We start from the raw sequence: 21,339 nt of genomic DNA on the forward strand, positions 1-21,339 counted from the left end.
CTACCACGTTACCGACTCAGTAGGTAATCATTGAATATATACACAAAGGTGGCTATGACCACCAGCCCTCCTGGAAAATTATTTTGAATCACATGTTAAGAAAGACCTATCTAAGTCCTTTTTAAAGAAATCTCTGGTAAAAGTAAACCATTTTCGATTATAATTATTCTTTGCAAGATGTTTCTTTAGAAGAAAAACATTTAGGATTAAATCATATTCAGATTAAGTTCACATGTCGTTAAACCAAGAGTAACACTACCTCAAATAACACTATTATAAAAGTGTAGTAACATCAGCTTCACTAAGAACATATATAAGCCCCTCTTGCCTCCCACCCTTGTCAACACACTGCACAATTAAGCTTTTTGATCTTTGCTCATCAAACAGGTGAAAAGGACATCTTATTTTTTAAGAACTTTGAGGATAATTTACATGCATTCAAATACCCATGTCCACTGCTTGATGCATCCATGCACATACGCACATATATATATACACACACACACATATTAATATCATTTCACTATTCTTAAAATCTGCATATATTGTATTTCAAATGACATTGAGCATACTTTCATCCACTTAGGAAGCCATTTGAAACTCTTTAAGAATTGTGCTCACATTCTTTGTTCACTTTTCTGCTAGGTTGTGTGTTTTTCTTATTTTTTTATAGAAGCTCTTTTCATAGAAAATAAAGTAGTCTTTTTGTTGCATGAGTTGCAATCTTTTCTTGGTTTACACTGATTGGAGAAAATTTTCAGCATGTTATATAAATATGTGATGTCTTTTGTCTAAATGAGCTCTCACGGAATGAAAAGAGTTAAAATTTTCTGTGCCAAATGTGTGTGGCTCTGTCTCCTACTATTTCCAACTGTTTTGTTGTTTCCTTTATGAAAACTGATGTCATGTCTGATTTTAATTGTGAACTGCACTCTTAGTTATGATAAAGTACTCTTTTTTAAGCCTACGTAATGCTGTTTCGCACCTCTTTCTTTCCCCCTGAATTAGGCCTTTGCCCATTCTTACAAACACCATATAACTGCATTTTACTTTGCGACTTTATCCGAGATGCAGTGCCTACCTTAAAAGTATACACATAATGATACTTCTATTATTTAAAATTTATTTTTGACTTCAGCTACAAAAATGAGGAATTCATTCTACTTGTATCTTCTCTTTCCCATTGTTTTCTTTGCTTCCTTTGTTGCTTATTTTATTTCTATATTGTTTAATTTACTTATCTGCAGGTACATTCAAGAGAGACGAAGCAGTCAAGAGACATTCTCTCTCTGCCAAATTAAAAGCAGAAATATCTGAAAATATGCTTAAATATAATAAAGGGAATAAACACTTGAACAGAGAAGGTATTGAAATGCTCAACTTCATTAATCATCTGAGAAGTACAAAGTAAAATTATTCTGTGATACTGATATAGATCCATAGGAATGGTTACAATAAAAACTGGACAATACCAAGTGTGTGCAAGAATCTGAAGCAACTAGAACTGGCACTTACATATATTAACGGTGGACTATAAATTGGTATAGCCACTTTTAAAAAATTATTTGGCAGTATCTACTAAAACTGAACATATATATACTTTCTGACCCACCAACTCTACTCTGAGGCATAAGCCTAATAAATGCATCTTTATGTTCACTAAAGACATGCAGAATGAAGTTCACAGCAGCCTCAGATAGGAACCTCCCCATATGCCCATCAAAAGTAGAATGGATAAATGAGCTGGGACACAGCTATATGATGGAACACAATACAGCTGTGAGAATAAATGGAACTGCAACTACATGCAACATCAATGAGCCTCACAAACACAATGATGACTGAAAGAAATGAGTTCAAAGAGGTAAGTATTGAATGACCCATTATATGAAGAACAAGAACAGGCAAAACTAAAAACTATGTCTTTAGAAGTCAGGGTAGTTCATTACTCTTGAGAGAAAGTGTGGGTAGTTCCTGAAAAGAGGCATTAGTGGGGCTTCTAGGTTGCTGGTAATATTCTGTCTCTTAAGACGGGTGCAGGTTAGATGGGTGAATGTAGCTTGTGAAAACTCACTAAACTGTACGTGTCTAACTTTCAATTTTTCTAGACCTACGTAACACTTCAATAGAAAGTTCATATATGTAAACTACTACATATATATCTATATAGTGGGAGAAAGAAATCAAAATCTTTTGCTTTATCAAAACTGTGCTGTTAGGGCTGGGCTTGGTGGCTCAAGCCAGAACTCTGGGAAGCTGAGGCAGAAGGATCGCTTGAGGCCAGGAATTCAAGAGGAGCCTGAGCAACATAGCAAGACTCCATCTCTACGAATTTTTTTTTTTTTTTTTTAATTAGCCAGGTGTGGTGGCATGTGTCTGTAGTCCCATCTATTTGGGGGGCTGAGACAGGAGGATCACTTGAGCCTAGGAGTTCGAGGCTACAGTGAGCTATGATTGTGCCCCTGCACTCCAGCCTGGGAGACAAAGCGAGAACCTATCTCTTAAAAACAAACAAAAAACCTGTGCCCTGATGCACATGACATTTTTCAATGACAAATACATAAAATTATTAAAAGTAGGAGTTGATTTTTATTTAGCTGTGCTTAAATAATCCTAGAAATGGAACTTAGATTTATCTGAATAACATTCTCAGTGAACCATGGCAGCATGTAGAACAGAATATTCTAGGAATAGAACAATGTCCTCAGAAAAAATGATACAGAGAGGTTTAATGAACATTTAAGAACAGCTGCTTTTTCTATTAAGCATCACAAATTTAATTAATTTAGGATAAGCCTGTATTGTCTCAAAATAACTTACAGTTTCACAGTATGATAAATTATTTTAAATTGGACTTCCATTTTTATATTTTAATGTATTAAGTTTACCAAAAAAATTTTATCTTCAATGTGTTCTAAAATAGACTTAACTACTTCATCCTCATCCCCAAAACTACAGCAACAAAAAAAACTCCCTTAAGTATAGCAGTGGACTTAGGTCATAAAAGAAACAAGAAAAAAGACCATAAAATATAATACAAGGCAACTATTTGGCATACCAATACTTCTGAAGACATTCTTCAAAAAGAATGTATTTTTATAGAAGTTTTAATAGAAGTTTTTCTGTCCATATAATAAGGCTTCTTTCAAGGATTTCCTCAGTTTAGTTTAAAAAGCATCATCTCTTTTTCTTTCATTCTCTTAACCTAGTAAAAGGTTAAGTACAAGAAGCTGCACTAGAATTTTCCAAATACCTTCCTTCACAGATAGTACTTTGAGTGATCCTATCAATCATTGCTAAAGGCTTACCTTAAATAATGCTTCAAAGACACTGAAAAAAGATCCCAATAACAAGCTGTGTAAGTGACTACTGTGGCTGATGTCGTAAGGGCCTGATAACATCACACGCAGCTGGACTGTTCATTTGACAACTTCCTTCCACACAAGGGAAGATTCACATCATAAAGCAAAATGTATGTGGAGATTTGTTTAAGTGCAATAAACAAATCCTATCCAACTCCTGTCCGCCGTCGTGTGGGAAGAAACTGACAGGTGTATTTCAAGACGCAGGAAATTCAGTGACGTTTTCATCCTGTCAATATTTTCATAGATCAAACCACTTATGGGATGTCAAGAGCTTCAAGTGCCACATAATCCTACATGAAAAGCACTGTGCGAGAGAGACCACGCTGTATTTAAAGAAAAGTCTTTCTTTTCAGGATACACTTAAGACATCCATTCATGGGTTAAGAAAATGGGAGGAAATGTATCTTTATTTTATTTCTAACTCCAATCTAAGTTCAACATTTAAAAAGCTATCCCTGATTTTCTTTCAAGGGTGGCCTTCCTTCACAGCAGTACCTAAGCCTACCAGAACTTAACTCACACTACCCTTCATAGCCTGTAACTCTGCATGTACACTGTGGAGGCTATAAGGAAGTTTATTGTGAAAAATACAAAATGACAAGGCTTCTTTGCTAGAATCCCAACGGACCCTGAACTGAGGCCGTTTCATCAACCAAGCAAGGCCCCAGGGACAGCACCTCAGCCAGGCCACAGGTATAATGACACACATGTCACTGAACTACCAGAACCACCTCTATAATGGGTGATACGATACAAAGATTCAGAAAGGCATTCAAACAAGTCTTTCGTTCTGTTAAAATACGTTTTAAAGTCATAAAATGCATGGGTAGAATTTTAAATATTACTCTAAGCATCTCAATTTCTTCCCACTAAAGGAGATTATGCTGCTAAACCTATTGCATACTAAATTTCCATCCATAATTGATAACTATTAGATAGTTAATCATTTCAGCTTTAGTGGATATAATCTTATACACTGAGCTCATAATGAATGCAGAGGCCAATAGGAGGCTGATGTAAAGGAGGGACCGTCTAACTCATTTGGAGCTTTACTTAGCATTTATTTACTCAAATCAATACTATGAGTGAGATAATTGTCTCATTAAGATCTAGAAATAGATGCCATTACTCAAAGAAAATTATCCATAAATCTCAGAAAAACCCAACCTGATTCCCTTGAGCCAGCAGCGTTTTCAGCCTGGCTATTTCAGCTCGCAGCTCACGGATGAGCTTGACGTTGGCGTCCTCATTAATGGTAGGCTTGTTGATGATGTTTTTGGCTCTATTTGCATAGCGAAGAGTACTTAGGGTTTCTCCATAATTGACATCAGCAGGTGAAATGGCTGTGAAGAATAAATTCAAAAAATAATTTATCCAGTACTCCATGTTTCATTTAACACAAAGCTGGTTTGTAATTTAAAAGTTAGATTAACCCCAGGTCATTGGATAGACTAAATATTCATTGCCACAGTAGTGAATATTAAAAATTATCTAAGACTTATAGGAAAGAGTGCTCACAATACCAAATTAACTGTCATTTTCCTCTTCTCAAGTCTAGAATCAACCACTGGACCGACTCTAAAATGAGGTATGAGACACCCCACTATAGTTAGGGAGTTTTCTCTGTTGAGAATATAGAAAGAAGAGGTTTTCAAGACTATTTGTAATCTCGACATTAAATAAGAATTAAAATATTTTTTTAAAGTTCTGGCAAAGCCTACCATCTATAAAAACCCAGAACATGATAATATTTTAAAAGAGTCAGTAGATCAGTTAATTCTTTGTTCTTGAAGTTTTGGTTAATCCTACCCCCTCACCACCAAATTTTAAGGTTTATGTGACTATACATTTGCATATGGAACGTACACCCCAGGGCAGGCCCTTGTCTCCATGGTTGATGCGTAACATCGGGGGCGGGAAGGACACAGAGAGAAAAGAAGGGGGAACGGTTCTCAAGTTCTCCTCATCTCTCCTTTCTATATTTTTACTCTATTCTGCCTCTTCTCAGTTAATTGGCCAAAATATAGAAATAAAGTATATTAGTGTTATTAGCGTTAGCATTACTTGTCATATTTATTGGCATTTTTTCCCTATCGATTCTTAAATTCTACATTTATTGCTTTAAATAGAAAAACAAATTTGGGTTATTTTTACTTTGTGTCCCTATAATGAGTTTCTCCTATGAGTTATTTAGTGAAGTTAAAAATTTCTACTTTAAGCAAGAAAAAGCTGAGAGTCCTTCTGCACGTTATCACGGTGTCCCTACCATGGCAAGGCTACATAACTCAATAACATGATACTATAGACTGGACAATAGTAGGTGGGTTTTTTTGAAATAGAAAAACCATTATTTTTTAAGATATAAAATGTGCTATTTCCTAATTAGACACTTCAAACTTAAATATTGATGGCTAACTCATAGGAAACACTGTATGCTCAGGAAAATAACTTAAAACTCTTACTGGCAATCATGATCGTTTTAGAGTTTCCTCCAAGGCTATCTTTTAACAACCATGTCAAAACGGAATCCCTGTAAGGCACAAAAACCTGCTTCTTCTTTACAAGAGGATTTGCTGCATCCTGAGATAAATCGGCTGTGGGGAGAAAGAAAAAAAGAGGGGGAAAGGACAATTAGTGAAGTTTTTTTCCCTCTAATTTTGCATCAAAAAACCTTGAGGATATTGCCTCGGTTTGCAACACAAACATTAGACATAATTGCTTCACCCTAATACAGTAACCTGGGGGAAAAGAGGAGGCAGGAGGCAAGTATAAACCTACCTAAGGCAGAGATGACGTTCCCCAGAGTCACGAGGGACTTGTTAATGTTCCCCCCCTCCTTAAGCCTAACGCCGGTGGCTCCGGTGGCATCTGCGCGCTCACTTCCAGCAAGATCCACTAAGTGGATCTTACTCACGGTTTCACACGGCATTTCGGAATCAAATTTTGCCTGTGGTAAAATAGGAAAGTAAAATTGAAGAGGTGTAAAGGGCCCTGATGTTGTTTACAACACAAATTCTAATTATTTTCCACTCCTCACTGAGATGTCTCAGGGTAGGGTTTTTTTTAAAAAATTTGGTTGTTTTATTGGCCTGCATACTGATTATAAAGCTTTCAAAATTAAATTCAATCAACAGAAGTCTACCATATATGATTCTTAAATTTTCTGAAGAATCAGTCCATTACTCAAATCACCCAGTCATTCTCGACAAAGCTCTACTGAATCAGGAAACTAGGGACTGAGGGGCACTCAACAGAGAAAAATGTTAAGCAAACAAATAATTGGCTATATTCTCATCTAGAATCTCTAGCATTCCCAACACAAAGCCTCTCCAAAATATGACGAATGCAGACAAGTACATAAAAGATCATTCAATCATTAATCAAGGTTAAAACATCTTGTTCCACAAATTACAAAAAATGTGAAATCTTAAATACCATATTACTTGCTTCTGAATTCTACCAAAATTTTATTTTTCTGAAGACTTTTAACCTGTTTTACGTTTTTGAACCAAAATGCTCCCCCACCCCAAATTCCCATATTTTTATATAAATGTAAACCTCATAGAAACTAGAGAAGGTCATATCTTAATCAAGCACTAACCAGAAAGCAGCAGAAAAATCCACTAAACTACAGTAAATCAAAAGCAAGAGTCTAACAAAAGGTCAAGATACAGAGAATTTGAGAAGAGCTGTTCTGACTGACCTCAGAGAATGTTTTCATTTTCCTGATCTCTGATCCCCTCATTAATAAAATGCTGCCTTTTTGTATCTGGTGTGTTCAACTGTTAACATGGGTTAGGAAATACCAAACTCCCAGCCCATGTTTAAGCCCTGCGAGGACCCTACATTTTTGCATTCATCTGTTCTACCGACCTCAGTGTTAAAATATTTACCCTCGACAACCGCCACCCATATTCAAGATGCTCTCCACCTCTCGATTATAATGAATTCTTACGTTAGTACTTATAAATGTTCACTGTCCTTTAATATCGTTCTAATAATCGTAATCAACACTGCCAGGTGAGCGCCATGGAGCGATAATGCACTGCACTGAGTTACTCACCTTGGCTTCCAGCTGCTCTGACTTGCAATCCATTATCTCCCACAGAGCTCGCAACAATGAAAACTTTTGCTTAATTAAGCCCAGAGCAAGTTTTTTTATGTCTAGAACAGGGTGGGAAGCCTGCTAAATATTTCTTAAGGGTACACATCAGGACGCTTCAAATTACTGTGATTGTAACCACAGAGAAACTCGGCACACAGCACATGTTCAACTCTAATTAACAAGAAAATGACAGTCAGTCACCTTTACCTGCTGCTGCTCCTGGTTCAACAATGATCAGTCCTCAGCTGGTGCTAATCAGCAAGTAAAGACCTCAGGGACGGAGCCAGCCTGGCCCACAGCTGCCCTTACCTGAGTGAACTTGATGGTGAAGATGGCATGAGACCTGCTACTGACATCGTTCATTCCAGTCGCTGCCGTGGTGCGATTGATATTTCCTGCATCCATAAGTTCTTCTACGTCACCGTAATTCTGTACTAAATGTTTGGACAAATCTTAAAAAAAAAGAGAGAGAGAGGATGAAGAAATCCCCCTACTATATAGTAAACAGAATATGAAATTTCCCACTATGAAATAATGCACCACTCTACAAATCTGCCAACCTGTTTGAAGATCTTACTTGCCTCTCCAGTGTGGTGGTTTATAACGCAATGTGGGAACTGGGTTGCTGGGATCGAATCCCAGCTCTGCTGCTTACTAGCCATGGACTTACACGGTTATGGACAAGTTGCTTAGACTCACTGTGCTTCAACTGCTTTACCTGACTTTCTTTTTTTTTTTTTTTTTTTGAGAGTGTTTCTCTGTTTGTTGTCTGGGCTAGAGTGCCGTGGCATCAGCCTAGCTCACAGCAACCTCAAACTCCTGGGCTCAAGCAATCCTCCTGCCTCAGCCTCCCGAGCAGCTGGGACTACAGGTGCACGCCACTACACCTGGCTAACTTTTTCTGTTTTTAATAGAGACAGAGTCTTGTTCTTGCTCAGGCTGGTCTCAAACTCCTGAGCTCAAGTGATCCTCCCACCTCAACCTCCCAGAGTGCTAGGATTACAGGTGTGAGCCACCGCACCATGCCCAGCCTGCCTTATCTGATAATGTGTACCTATCACATAGGTATTTGGGATAAATGTTAGCTCTTACCATAAACGTCATTAGTATTAGTCATAGCACACAGAAGAAAAGTGTAAAAGCACTACCTTATGCAAAACCCAAAAGCATTTTTTAAATACTTTAAAAAAATATTTTATTAATTTTTTGTAACATTCATATGGTTCCAAAGTCAAAAGCCGCAGAAGTTATACTGGGTAAAGGGCTCCCATTCCATACCCCATGGGCCCTCTCTTCCCCTTCTGTCAGGCAACCAAATGTTACATAACCTTCTAGAAAGACCCATACATATACAGACAATGACATTTATATATAACCATCTTTTTCCCCCTTCCATACAAATAGTAGCAAACCATAAACATTATTTTGTACCCTGATTTTTAAGTGAAATAATATAATGAAGAACATTCTCTGACAATTAAGGTCATTCCTCATTCATTTTTAAGGCAGCAGAGCATTCAATTGTATGTTTGTACCATAACCAATTTAACCAGTCTCCTCTTGAGACTACAGAGGTTGCTTACGTTTTGCTTCCAATTACAAGTAATGCTGCTACAAACAATCTTGTACATAGGTCTTTTCAAATGCAAGCAAATGTTTCTACAAAATAAATTCTTAGAGGTGGAATTGCTAGGCCAGTGGTCATTTCAAATTTTGATGGCCATTCTAAGATTGTCCTGCACAGAGGGCAATTTACACTCAGCAGTAGCAACGTGTAAGAGAGCCTGTCACCCAGCACCCTCCCCACTACTGCCCTATAAGGCTTATTTACATCTACCAAAGATGGGTGGCAAATGTTATTTCAAAGTATTTTTATTTTGTTTTTCTCTTATTATGAGTGAGGCTGAGCATTCCCTCCTCCACTTAAAAATCACCTGTATTTCTATTTCTGAGTACAGTCTAGACACATCCTTTGTCCATTTTTCTACTTGTATGTTGGATCTGTATTTACTGATTTATAGGTGTTCTTTATATATTAGGGAAATTCATCCTTTGTCTGAACTTGTACTAAAAATATTTTCCCTATTTTGTAATTATGCTTTTTTACTTTGCTTGCAGTATGACTACCAAGCATAAAGTTTTACTTATTTATATTTTTTACCATTTCAAATTTCACATCTTTTATTTTGTGGTTTCTGAATTTTTTTTTTTTTTTTTTGAGACAGAGTCTCACTCTTTTGCCCAGGCTAGAGTGAGTGCTGTGGCGTCAGCCTAGGTCACAGCAACCTCAAACTCCTGGGCTCAAGTGATCCTCCTGCCTCAGCCTCCCGGTAGCTGGGACTACAGGCATGCGCCACCATGCCCAGCTAATTTTTTGTATATATTTTTAGTTGTCCAATTAATTTCTTTCTAATTTTAGTAGAGATGGGGTCTCGCTCTTGGTCAGGCTGGTTTCGAACTCCTGAGCTCAAACAATCCGCCCGCCTCGGCCTCCCAGAGAGCTAGGATTACAGGCGTGAGCCACCGCGCCCGGGCCTGGTTTCTGTATTTTAAGTCAAGTGTTAAAAAGCCTTTCCTCCTCCGAGTTTCTGGAAAAAATTAACCCGTGGTTTCTTGTAGTCATTTAATTATTTATATTTTACTCTTAAATCTTTGATCCATTTACCATTTATCCTAGAGTACAAATTGAGCTATCATATCAATTTAGTTTTTTTTCCTCCCAGATGGCCTAATAATCCTCCCAATAATTCTGCCAATGTTTGAATAGCACATTTATTAGAAACTAAGTCTAGGTCAGAGGTCAGAATCTGGATGTTTACCCTGTTTTTCTGTCACTTCATATACCAGCTTTATATGTCTTAATATCTGATAAGACAATCAAAGGGAAAACATAAAGACAAAGGTTAGTCTAACCTATTTTTTAAATATTTTAAAAAATTTTTTTAATTGACAAATAATAATTACACATATTCATGGGATACATAGTGATTTATTATTTTTTTATTTTAAAAGATTTAAGGAGTATGAGTAGAATTCTGTTACAAGTATATATTGTATGGTGGTAAAGTCTGGGCTTTTAGTGTACCCATCGCCCTAACAGTGTATCAACAGTAATAGCTATTCCACAAAACAACTACATAATGGCATACCCTGCTTTGCGTACAGAAGGCAAAAGTTCAAATTGAAATTTAATAAACAACAGATAGGGTCCTATTGGCATACCTGATAGCTCTACGTAAAAAAGACAACCACAACCAGGAACAGTTTTAAACCCATGACCAGTTCTCAGTCTTTGCCTCCAAAGAGACACACATGAAGGACATGAAAGCACATCTGTGTGTGTGATTTGTGCAGGCCAGCCATTCAGCCATTACTAAGTAACCTTATACAGAGTGAGATTAGCTACATTACAGCAATAGCCTTAAATCCAGTCTATGCTTTAAAATAATTAGCAAGGGCCGGTCCTTTACCCATCATTATTTGTGGCATTCCCAAAAGTGACTATGCCAAAACCAGTGTATCACAATACACATAGGAAATCCTGTAAATGCTCCTTTTAACAGGTAAGAGATCTTAGACTATCTTTATTGTCATATGTTATCATTAGGATCAGTAAAGATATACTGCTCAAATGTAATGCTGTTTAAAGAGACAAGTGATAGGCTTGCTTACCTGGCTTGAGAACATTAGGAAACAAATTTCCAGAGATTTCTTAAAGCCAGAAGAAATCTATTGGCAAGCCTCATAAAAGTAGTGAGTGCCCAGTGAAGTATGAATTCACTAAATGACCACTGGGTAGTGAAAGCTCATGACATTTTTTACTATAATAAAATTCCAAAATTAAACAGATTTTTAAAATCTCACCATCATGCTACTTTTTTCTTTGAAAGTGTTAATTTTACACAAATTCCCAAGAAGAATAGGACTGTAAAATATTCACTCTTACCCTCGACATAAGGTCCTTCTTTGGGATGCTCACGGACTCTTAAATTGAAGGTTTTGGATGACTTCCGCCTAAGTAGATCTCTCACATGTTCATTATAAATTTCTAAGTAGCTAAAAATTTTAAATAAAATTCAATTCAGAAAAATGATTTCAGGCATTAATAACAATAACACCACAGAGCAGCAACATATGTTTATGGGTGGTAACTATGTATCAGGTACAGTAAGTCCTCACTTAACATCAGTGATAGGTTCTTGGAAAGGGGGATTCTAAGAGAAATGAAGCATAGCAGGTCCTCGAATAAGGTTTCCTTCAACGCTGTTTCATTATAACGATGAGAAAAAAATTGGTTTCATTATATGTCATTTCAGTTAAAGTAGCAGTTTCCAAGAACCTATTGATAAGACGACAGGAAGTGAGGACCTACTGTACTATGCTAAGCTATGACGTGGATTATTTCATTGAATCCCTGCAATAACCCAAAGGTAGGTACCACTACTATTCCCATTTTTTGGTTAGGCAAGGGAGCTTTAGGGTGATTTAAATAATTTATCCGAGGCCACACAGCAGTCAAGCAGCTGGGAGAACCCTAAATTGCCACTTCTGCCCTCAAAACTATTAAAGAGACTGGCCCCACACATAGGTTTCATTTGAAGGAAGAAAAAGAACTTCAAGCACTCAGATTTATTTATAGGTTAGATTTATAGTGATCCTACCAAAATAAAGAATACTACAAACCTTACTAAGCTAAAGAATGAGGAAAGTAATCGGGTATACACTTAAAAGTCAAAAGCTCACTCCATTTGAGATAAACATCCTGCATTACTTTCCAACCAAATTGTGTTACTTCTACCAGCCTCCCAAATCCTTATCCAAATTGTACCCATGAAAGTCATTGAAAACTTTCATTGAATATCATTAAACTCAGTGTTTTAAGCTTTACTTCCAACTACCATAAGTACAGGAGAAGAAGGGGCAGACTCTTTCTTTAGGAATCTTAAGGCCTTATCCATTCCTAGTACCTAAAAGCCAGCCAAGCAACCTTGACTCCAACCACGCTCACACTCAGTAACTCAGGCCACCAGCCCTACCTGACTTCAGTTCGGAAAGATGCTTCATCCCATCTGGTGGTTTCATTGATCCGACTGAAGAGCCCTTCACAGATCCGAGGTATTAAGCCAGAATCGCCCTGCAATGGGAAGGAAGAATGTCACAGCTGTCACTTGAAATAAAAGCAACTGATGACTGAATTTCCCATTTGCTGGATCAGACTCACACTCAAGGGGCCTGCGTGCAAGCCCTGGACACACCCATTATCTGCTCCAGGACTGTTTCCGACTCTCTGAAATAAGGGGATTGGGCCTTCTTGATTTCTATAAGCTGGGACTTTGGTAAGACATGGTTATCAGTTGTTAATCAGTTAAATAATGGTTTGCAAACATAAGGAGACTCATTCTCTAACTTTCAAACGAGACAGTCTACAGCTATAGAATAAGTGTTAAAAAAAATATCTGGTGAAATGACCAAAGAAGGTGAAACACACCAGGCAGAAAAGAAATAGCAAGAAAACCTTAGTAAGTCCTCAAAGCAATTAATAACTGTCTGAAAACTTAGGTGACAGGACCACATTAACACACATACTATGTCCCTCCTTTAGTATATGAATAGTAATCCCTACACTGGCCTTCCTAGATAGGAAGATTTTAATATACCATATTACTTCTGCAATGTGGGTATAATATTCTATAATATTCACGTTTAAATCAACACTTACAAACTGATGAACCCCAGAATGATACTGAAGATCAGGCAAAACTGTTCTTGTCAGGAAACCAAACTTCAGAGATTTAGTGTTTTATTTGCAAGCTCCTCCCTACCTTCACCCAACCCCCGTCCACAAAATAAATGTTGCTGCGTTAAGAGATTTTTTTCCTTTGTATCATTAAATCAGCACCAATTCTACCAAGGAAAAATTAGACTTTCACCATATTTTTGGTTCCCACTTTAAAATAAATAAATAAAAAGAATACCCAGGCAGTACTCGACTACAATGTCAGAGAAAAACACTTGTAATTTATGGGTGCTTCATATTTAACTTACAGTAAATAACTACGAGGAAATCAACATGCAAATTTCACTTTTAGAGGTTTTTGGGTTCCCCCTGCCCCGCCCACAAAGCCATGTGGGAAAGGAGGAAGAGAGAAGTAATGAGAAAAGGAAATACGAAACTCCTAAAATTGTCTGTTTGTCCTTCCCTACTTTCAGCATTGCGGACTCACAGGCCAACATTTATCTACTTCTCACATAAAGGAAAAACCTGGGCTTAAGAAGTGAAGTTACATGCACTGAAATAATTCCATCTGGAAAGACCTGTTCTCTAAGACACTACTCCATGAACCTCAAAACTTTGAGCATAGAAGACACAGCTGTGCCCGCTGGCAGGAAGCCCTCAGTCCTCTGCTAGTATCTCTACATCTAGACCATGCCGCAGGTTTGGCAGGCACTGGACACAGCATTCAGTATGACACAAGAAAAATAAAACACATGAGCATAATCTAAATCTGGAAAAAACATGGAATGAGATAAAAAGTTCCTCCGATAATGTCTAGTTTTTAATCCTCTATATTTTGGGGCAAGCATAACATTAATGCCTGTTAATTTACATAGCTTAACTACTAAACTGTACATACTATGTTTATTTTTTTATTTTTTTTCCACCTAGACACATTTCTCAGAACATACTAAACTATATAACTAACTTTTTTTATATTTATATTTGCAGGATTCATGTAGTACCCTTCCAACAAAGAGTTAGATTTTGTTTTTCTTTTTTTTTTACATTTTTCTTGGTGCAAAAATGTTTTGAATAATTTTAAAAAGAACAGATTTCAGTAATTTTATTCAAACTGTTGTGTTGGCAGAAAGGAAGAATAAATTACTTATGGGCCCGGCATACTTTTTCGATAAGATTATAAGGCCTTTAAAAACAGAAAATGAACTGGGACTTGCATCCATTATTCATGCTTATAAACTTAAAACTATTTCTAATTTAAAATCTCTCAAAGGAAATTTAGTCAAACTTATTACTGAGTTTTATCTCATTACTAAAGAATGATCAGAACACGGAAAGTACAGACTATTTAGTACAGACCAAATAGATAAAAGAGATAATTCTATCAGTTGAGAGAAAGATAATGAGAACTTTCCTCCCCACATGGTATAAACAACGTACAGAATTTCCCATCATCGTGTAGGATTTTCCAGATCCAGTTTGCCCATATGCAAAGACACAAGCATTGTAACCTTCAAATGCAGATTTCACGACATCTGTGCCAAGGGTTTTGAAAACCTGAAAGCCAAAAAAAAAACACACAAAAGATACAATTACTATGGATTTTAATAAAAGCCCCTTCAGTGTTGACAATATTCTTGAATGCGACTTTCATCTCTTAAGGATTACACCAATAAATAAATCACTGCCGAACCGTTAAAAACAGAATATGTATGTACCCCAGTTTTTAATCAAAAATAAACTTTTGAAGCAAGCAAAGCGCAACCCCATCCTCTTTCCTACTTTACAAAAAAAGTCCTGAAATATAAAAATGTAAACAAGGCAAAGGGGACAATCATGTCTAGAAGCAAAGATGATTTTAAAGCATGATGATTTACTATTCAGAATTATATAAATTTATAAAGCTATTCATTCTATCAAAGCTTCCAGAAACTAAATATGCAAAACCTGAAGGTCACAGCAGCCAGACATTACTGCCCAGCCCATGCCAAATCAGTGCCATCATTTTAAGGGTCCAGCTATTCATCAAAATAAACTCTGCAGGTTTTCATGGAGCTGAATGATGGCTGGGCTCCCCCACGTCAGGGCCCAGATGCTTTTTCCTATTTGGATATTTGCCCAGGATGGAGAAGGGGGGGAGACAAGCTGTGTGGGGCTGTGGGTCACATCTACAATGGCCTGAGTCCATGTCCGATGTACCACATAATTGCAATTTGGGGAGTGACTGGTACAAATCCTTCCCCTGGACAACTATAATGAGGCAAATCAAGATGTGAGGTCATCCTAGTGCTACCCAGCTGGGAAGGGAAGAGCCAAAGCCTTCCTGTCTCCTCCTGCCCTCAGCCCAGCACATTAAGGGCACATAAAACATCTCCCTGCTTTACAAGGTAGGCACATCAGCAGCTGAAGACATGTCAAACAGAGGGAAGAGCTTGGTCAGGTTCTCAGCCAGAGCCATGAAAAGGTGAAGGGCTCCTTGATGGAGTCACCACAGTCCAAGGTGGGGGCCTCACCAAGCCCTGCAGGAGCATTCAGGCTGTGAGTGACGCCACAATAGCCAAGCTCAGACGACCCAGACAGATCAACCAGAAAGTCATCTCCAACTACTGCCTAGCCACCGGGAGCAGCAGGTCTCAAACTTCACTGTTCTTGAGAATCACTCGGGAAGCTTGGAAAAGTCCAGTGGCCGGACTGGTAACCCAGCACAATTAAAATGAATCTAAGGGGTGTGAACCCAGCAATCAGTACTGTTCTAAACTCCCCAGGTGATTTCAAAGTACAGCAAAATTTGAGAAGTGGCCTAGAGTGCCCTCATCTGCCAGCCAGCACGGGCAATGCCAGGGACTCGGCGTGGGCAGCCAGTTTACTGCCAGGATGTGCACACAGGCCTGCAGCAAAGGGGACGCGTGGAGACAACCCCCCTGCAGGCATCTGGGCCCCCGGCCTGAACACCCACTCTCCTGGCAGGGCCGATGAACCTGGCCTTCTCCAGCTTAGCTCCACGTAAACCATCCCTGCTGACGACACGGCCTGTCATCCAAGGACATGATAAAAATACAACCAACTGGGCTTCAGCTTTCTTCAGGCACCATCCTCCCACAATCTTGCTTGGACTCTGTTTCCTCAGTTCCATCAGTAAGAGGTTTAGAAACTACCATTTCAACTGAGTCACTTCTATAAACAGCTAGTCTCATTCATTCTGAGTTAGTTTTTAACCACTTCAGCTTTAGGAGCTGACAGTTTCTTAGTCTCAGATTCTGATGACCTACTCAATTCTCAACTATGATGGTAGCTCACACGTACTGGGCGCTTTCTACACCTTTCACGTGTCCGTGTACTAATCCTCATAGAAACGCTACAGTGTGAGCAGTGTTGCTAGATCCACTTTTCAGATGAGGAAGCTGAACGGAGAGGTCAGGTAACTGGGCACACGCCAGTGAGAGGCAGAGCTGGGATGGCACCCAGGCCTTTCCCATCGCTGTATGTCCTCTTCCCACACCCTCTAAATCAACGGCTCGGCCCCAGTCCCACCTGGACAGGCCCCTCCCCAAACGTCTGTCAAGCAGAAGCCAGGAATCCCAAACACTCAGGAACCCAGACCACCAGGCCAAGGTCCATTTTCAGCACTGTATATGTGAACGTGAGTAAAAACTCTAAATATTTCTCCGATTCTCTTCGATTAAACAAAATATAAAAGGCAAATATCATTTTTATGAATTCACTGGAGAGGAAAAAAACCCTTCCATAAACTTCTCAAAGGAAAAAAGGAGGATCTTTTCTCATCGTTTGGTCTGGGGCTAACACAAAGTCATGGAAAATATCGTATTTAAGCCAAACACAAAGGTTTTCAGAATAAAATTCCTCCCTAGGGTTAAAATCTATACCTACCATTTTACTATCACTTTATTGCCCAGAAAGCTGACCCAGGAGGTTTTTCTGACAGATTCAAGGGGCTCGGGGGGGCGCGGGGGCTGGGGCTGGTGGGCATGACTGCAAACAGGTCAGAAGATGCAGGTCTGGAGGGACACAGACCCAAGCCTGCTTCAAGTAACCCACCCAGGGAAGTCAGGGCTGGGACCCAAAGCAGCAGCAGAGACTGCGCACATTTCCAGGGGTCTTGGAGAGCAAATCAGGCTGCCCCCTCAAAGCTCCCACACCAACGTGGGAAGGGAAGATCTGCTTCATGAGGCTGACAACCCACTCTTCGTCACTAGCACCAAAACTCAGCTGAGATCTTGGACCTGGCCTGATTACCCGAAATCTACCTCCTGCTTGTCAGAGCACAGACATTAAAGCTGATTTTCAGAGGAATCCAAGGCAGTCACTTGAGGGGAAACTGCCCACAAGAGGGCACTGTTAAAACAAAGACTCTCCCATCTAGCTCGACCACTGGGAGATGTTAGGTTTCAAGTTTCTCCAGGGCTGAATCAGGGAACAGGTTGTGTGAGATCAAAGCCTCCCTCTGGAGTTTCTAACAACTGTTAAGAAAATTAGACCTTATTTAATGATCTTTAATTTACATGACTGTGGATTTAAATTGCTCATCGATTTATTTTCTATTAATAATTCTAAAATTAACTTGGAAGGAAGAAACATTAATGGTCATCTTACCTGGTATTTATTTAGCATTAAGGGAAACTGGACTTGAACTACAGTGATAAGCACAATATATTTTCTCAATATGCCTTTACAAATGATTTTAAAAAAACAAAGGGGCCAGCATCACGCTACCCTTACATCTTCCCATTTACAGCAGGAATACTACCTGTCAGCTCACTTCCTGTGCCTGAAACAGCAGCATGAAAACTTTTGTCAACATTCAAAATTGAAGCCCTTCTTAGTAACAACAGGTAGTAAAATTAGGGGTGAGGAAAGCTCTCTCTTTAAGAGAGTCTTTCACGTGGTTCTACTAGACAGTAGGGCTTACTAACATATCTCAAGGCTCTTCTAGTTTTGTAATTTAATGGAACAATCTCAGGTTATTCATATAGAGTTAAAGCCCCCAAAGCATCTGAGCAGAGATGCTGCACACACAACTGAAGCATTAAAGTTATCCTTATTGGCCGAAAGCTTTTCACAATGTAAAACTATTTTTAAACTCTGAACATCTATTTTTTAACTTCCAAAGAGCTAAACTTGTTATTTCTTCCCTGATCTTGGTGCTTGTAGAACCCAGGAAATGTCATCTGCTCCCATAAATTAAGCACCATCTGTAAACAAGTTCATTTGGTCGGCAAACATTTACTGAGCATCTCCAGTGTGCCGGGCCCTGCTGTGAGACAACACTCCATTTCTCCAACCCTGGGCTTTCCCTCTGCCCGGCCCTCTGTCCCCAGAAGACCTCAAATTCAGGTTAAATAGGGATGGGAAATCCAGCAGCTCATTAGATAAATTACAAGTGAAGTCCTGCAAGGTTCTTTATTCATCCTCTGTTGAAGCCATTCTGGAGATCACTACAATGAACTGGTTTTACCCTTAACAAAATTCCCTCCTACCTGCCACTTCCTTCTCATTCCCAAATTAAAGCCAAAATCTAGATTCCAATATCTACAGCATTCTATTCCTCTCCAGAATTCTAGTTACCAACGTTGACTAACCCAGTCCCCTCGACACCAAAGTCATCTTCATTCACTCTTTCATTTATTCCTTCAGTAGGGCCGCCCTATCCATCTGTCATCGAGAACACATCACCCCTTTCTCCCACAGCCTTAAGACTTTCCAGTGGCATCTTCACTGCCCTGTACAACAGCCTCAGGTCTCAACTCTGCTACTATTAAAAGCTGATTAGGTTTATGAACTTGAGCACGTTCCTTACCCTTACTAAGTCTCTTCGACAAAGAAAAATGTAGTTAAAATTTATCACATTTGGTTCTTGTGAGGATTAAAGGAAATGAACACTAAGCAGAGTTTCTGACACCAGTACAAACTCAAACAGCACCAGTTCATCTTTGCTCTCCCCGCCCCCTTTCACCCCAGACACACCTCCTCTCTGTGTGGCTCCCATTCCCATCACTGCCATCCCTTTCTATTTCTCCCTATGTTTTGTTGTTGTCATTTTTGTTTGTTTTTTTAGAGACAGGGGTCTCATTATATTGCCCAGGCTGGTCTCAAACTCCTGGGCGCCAGTGATCCTCCCGCCTCAGCCTCCCCTGCAGCTGGGACTGTAGGTGTGTACCACCATGCCCAGTTCCTATTTTTCTCTGATGTTTGCCTCAATCTTCTGGATACAGCCACCCCAGTCCTCTAACTTCAGCATTTATTGTGCATTTCCTCAGAAAGCCAATTTCCTCCATAAACCAGTTCACAACCATGTACATTTCTCAAATGTAAGGTGCGTGTAAATCACTGGAAATCTTGCAAATCTGATTCAATAGGTCTGGAATAGGACCTGAGAGGCCACATTTCTAACAAGGTCCCCAGCAATGCCAATGATTCAATGATTCTGGTGCATGGACACACTTCAAGCTGCAAGGAACTAGTACTTTTTTTAGGCTCTACTTTTCACGATGCCACTGCATGGATTACACCCCAGGGCAGGCAGGACAGGAAATCGTATCCCTATTTTAACACATGGAGACCTGAAGCAATGTATCTAAAGAAGATGTTGACAAGCCAAGAAGAGGCCCAGCGATGAAGCCTGCACTTTTCCACCCACCCTAGTTTTCCCTATAACCCCACTCTGCTCAAACACACAGCTTTTCCCCACCCAGGGAAATATACTTGTCCTTTTGCTCATGTCAAGTGTCAACATCAATGTCTCAATGGTCTCCTGGGGACACCTTTGTGTCTGTTCTTATCTGTCCACTTCACATCTTCATTTCAGCCCTTAAAAGCCTACAAGGCAGGTTTCTTGGACAAATTCCAGTATCATTCTAGGTTCTAGAAAGATTCTGGATGAAGCATTCTTTCTTTCTAGAATCCTTTCGAGAACCTATAATGACCCACTCCAGCAGGGGAAACATAACTTGGGTTTGAAGTCCACCTCCTAAAGCTCCACGCTGCGGTAGGATGCAAGGTTAAGTGGCTTATTTACCAGGTTTAGCAGCATACAAATCTCCCCCCAAAAGGTGTTGTTTACAGAGCTCTTCAAAACAGGAGCCATGTCCAAGATGTGACATAAATTAAAAGTCATGATGATCATGTTCAAAGGTGAAAAAAAAATCAACCTTTAGAGAACTGAATTCTTCTCACGCTTAAATAAATGGTCCTATATAACAATCTGAAAGGCTAAGTTAGCAAAGGCTAATTTTATATAAATTATTTTCAGAAAAAATTAGCAGGATGTTTTAAAGTATTTGAGGGTGGGCATGTTTTTCTCAACATGAAAATAAATTAGAATATTTTGAAAATATCATACCATTTCTTGTGAAACATAATCTGGACTTTTTGTATCAGCAGAATAAAAAGAAAAGTCATAGGTGAAGGTCTTGGTCCGTTCTCTTCCTGAGTCCCCAGTCCCTCCTTCTGGTATCTAGAAAGAGATGATTATGATAACAAAATAATATAAATAGAATAATAACAATAATGTAAAGAGCATTGCCATTTGACAAGTGACCCAAATAGCAAAAAAAAAAAAAAAAAAAAAAACTCTCTTCCTAAAAAATATTAAATGATCACAACTTTCCATGTTTACACCCTGGCTAAAAAGCATTTAATTCCTCCTGGCTTCTATAAAAAACTAAATGAATAAAACTTAAATACAACCTAAACTCCTCCCAGCAATCCAAGTTCTCTGTGACCCAGGAACACTATTCTGGCCTTGTTTATCACTACTAACTTCTAAGAGCACAACACTCCAGCCAGAGTCTATGTTTTTCTGGGTTCAATGATTTTCATTTACTGTTTCCTCCTCCTAAATCCTCCAGAGCTGGGCTTTGCACAACTCCAGGGGGTACTATTCACATAGATCATGATGAGACCGGCACCTCCCTGAGTTGTATGATTTGCTGTTCCCTTTGAAAATTCCAGGTCAGATGGCTCCTCTTTCACGAAGCTTCCCTCAAGCACTCCATGCAGAAGTAATTTCTCCCACCTCTGACAACCCAGACTCTCTCAGGACACACCATCATTGCAGATGTTTGCGTATATCTTGTCTGCCTTGCTATATGCTTAACGTGAACCCAAAAACCGTG

At 39.0% G+C, this 21,339-nt stretch overlaps 1 protein-coding gene across 1 annotated transcript in view; it reads right to left on the reverse strand.

Moving 5' to 3' along the window:
* The window catches only part of KIF16B (kinesin family member 16B), a 244,576-nt gene extending 223,902 nt beyond the window's left edge, over nt 1-20,674 (reverse strand). Inside the window, exons 1-8 of the mRNA XM_012640496.1 lie at nt 20,565-20,674; nt 14,648-14,764; nt 12,507-12,604; nt 11,417-11,526; nt 7,780-7,922; nt 6,144-6,312; nt 5,828-5,959; nt 4,533-4,708 (exon numbers count right to left, since the gene is read on the reverse strand). Coding sequence (XP_012495950.1) covers nt 4,533-4,708; nt 5,828-5,959; nt 6,144-6,312; nt 7,780-7,922; nt 11,417-11,526; nt 12,507-12,604; nt 14,648-14,764; nt 20,565-20,567 — 948 coding nt within the window. The 5' untranslated portion in view covers nt 20,568-20,674. The remainder of the gene's footprint in view (nt 1-4,532; nt 4,709-5,827; nt 5,960-6,143; nt 6,313-7,779; nt 7,923-11,416; nt 11,527-12,506; nt 12,605-14,647; nt 14,765-20,564) is intronic.
* Between the last annotated feature and the right edge of the window lie 665 nt (nt 20,675-21,339).

This window comes from Propithecus coquereli, unplaced genomic scaffold (genome assembly GCF_000956105.1).
Source record: "Propithecus coquereli isolate 6110/MARCELLA unplaced genomic scaffold, Pcoq_1.0 Scaffold153, whole genome shotgun sequence".
Classification (NCBI taxonomy): domain Eukaryota; kingdom Metazoa; phylum Chordata; class Mammalia; order Primates; family Indriidae; genus Propithecus; species Propithecus coquereli.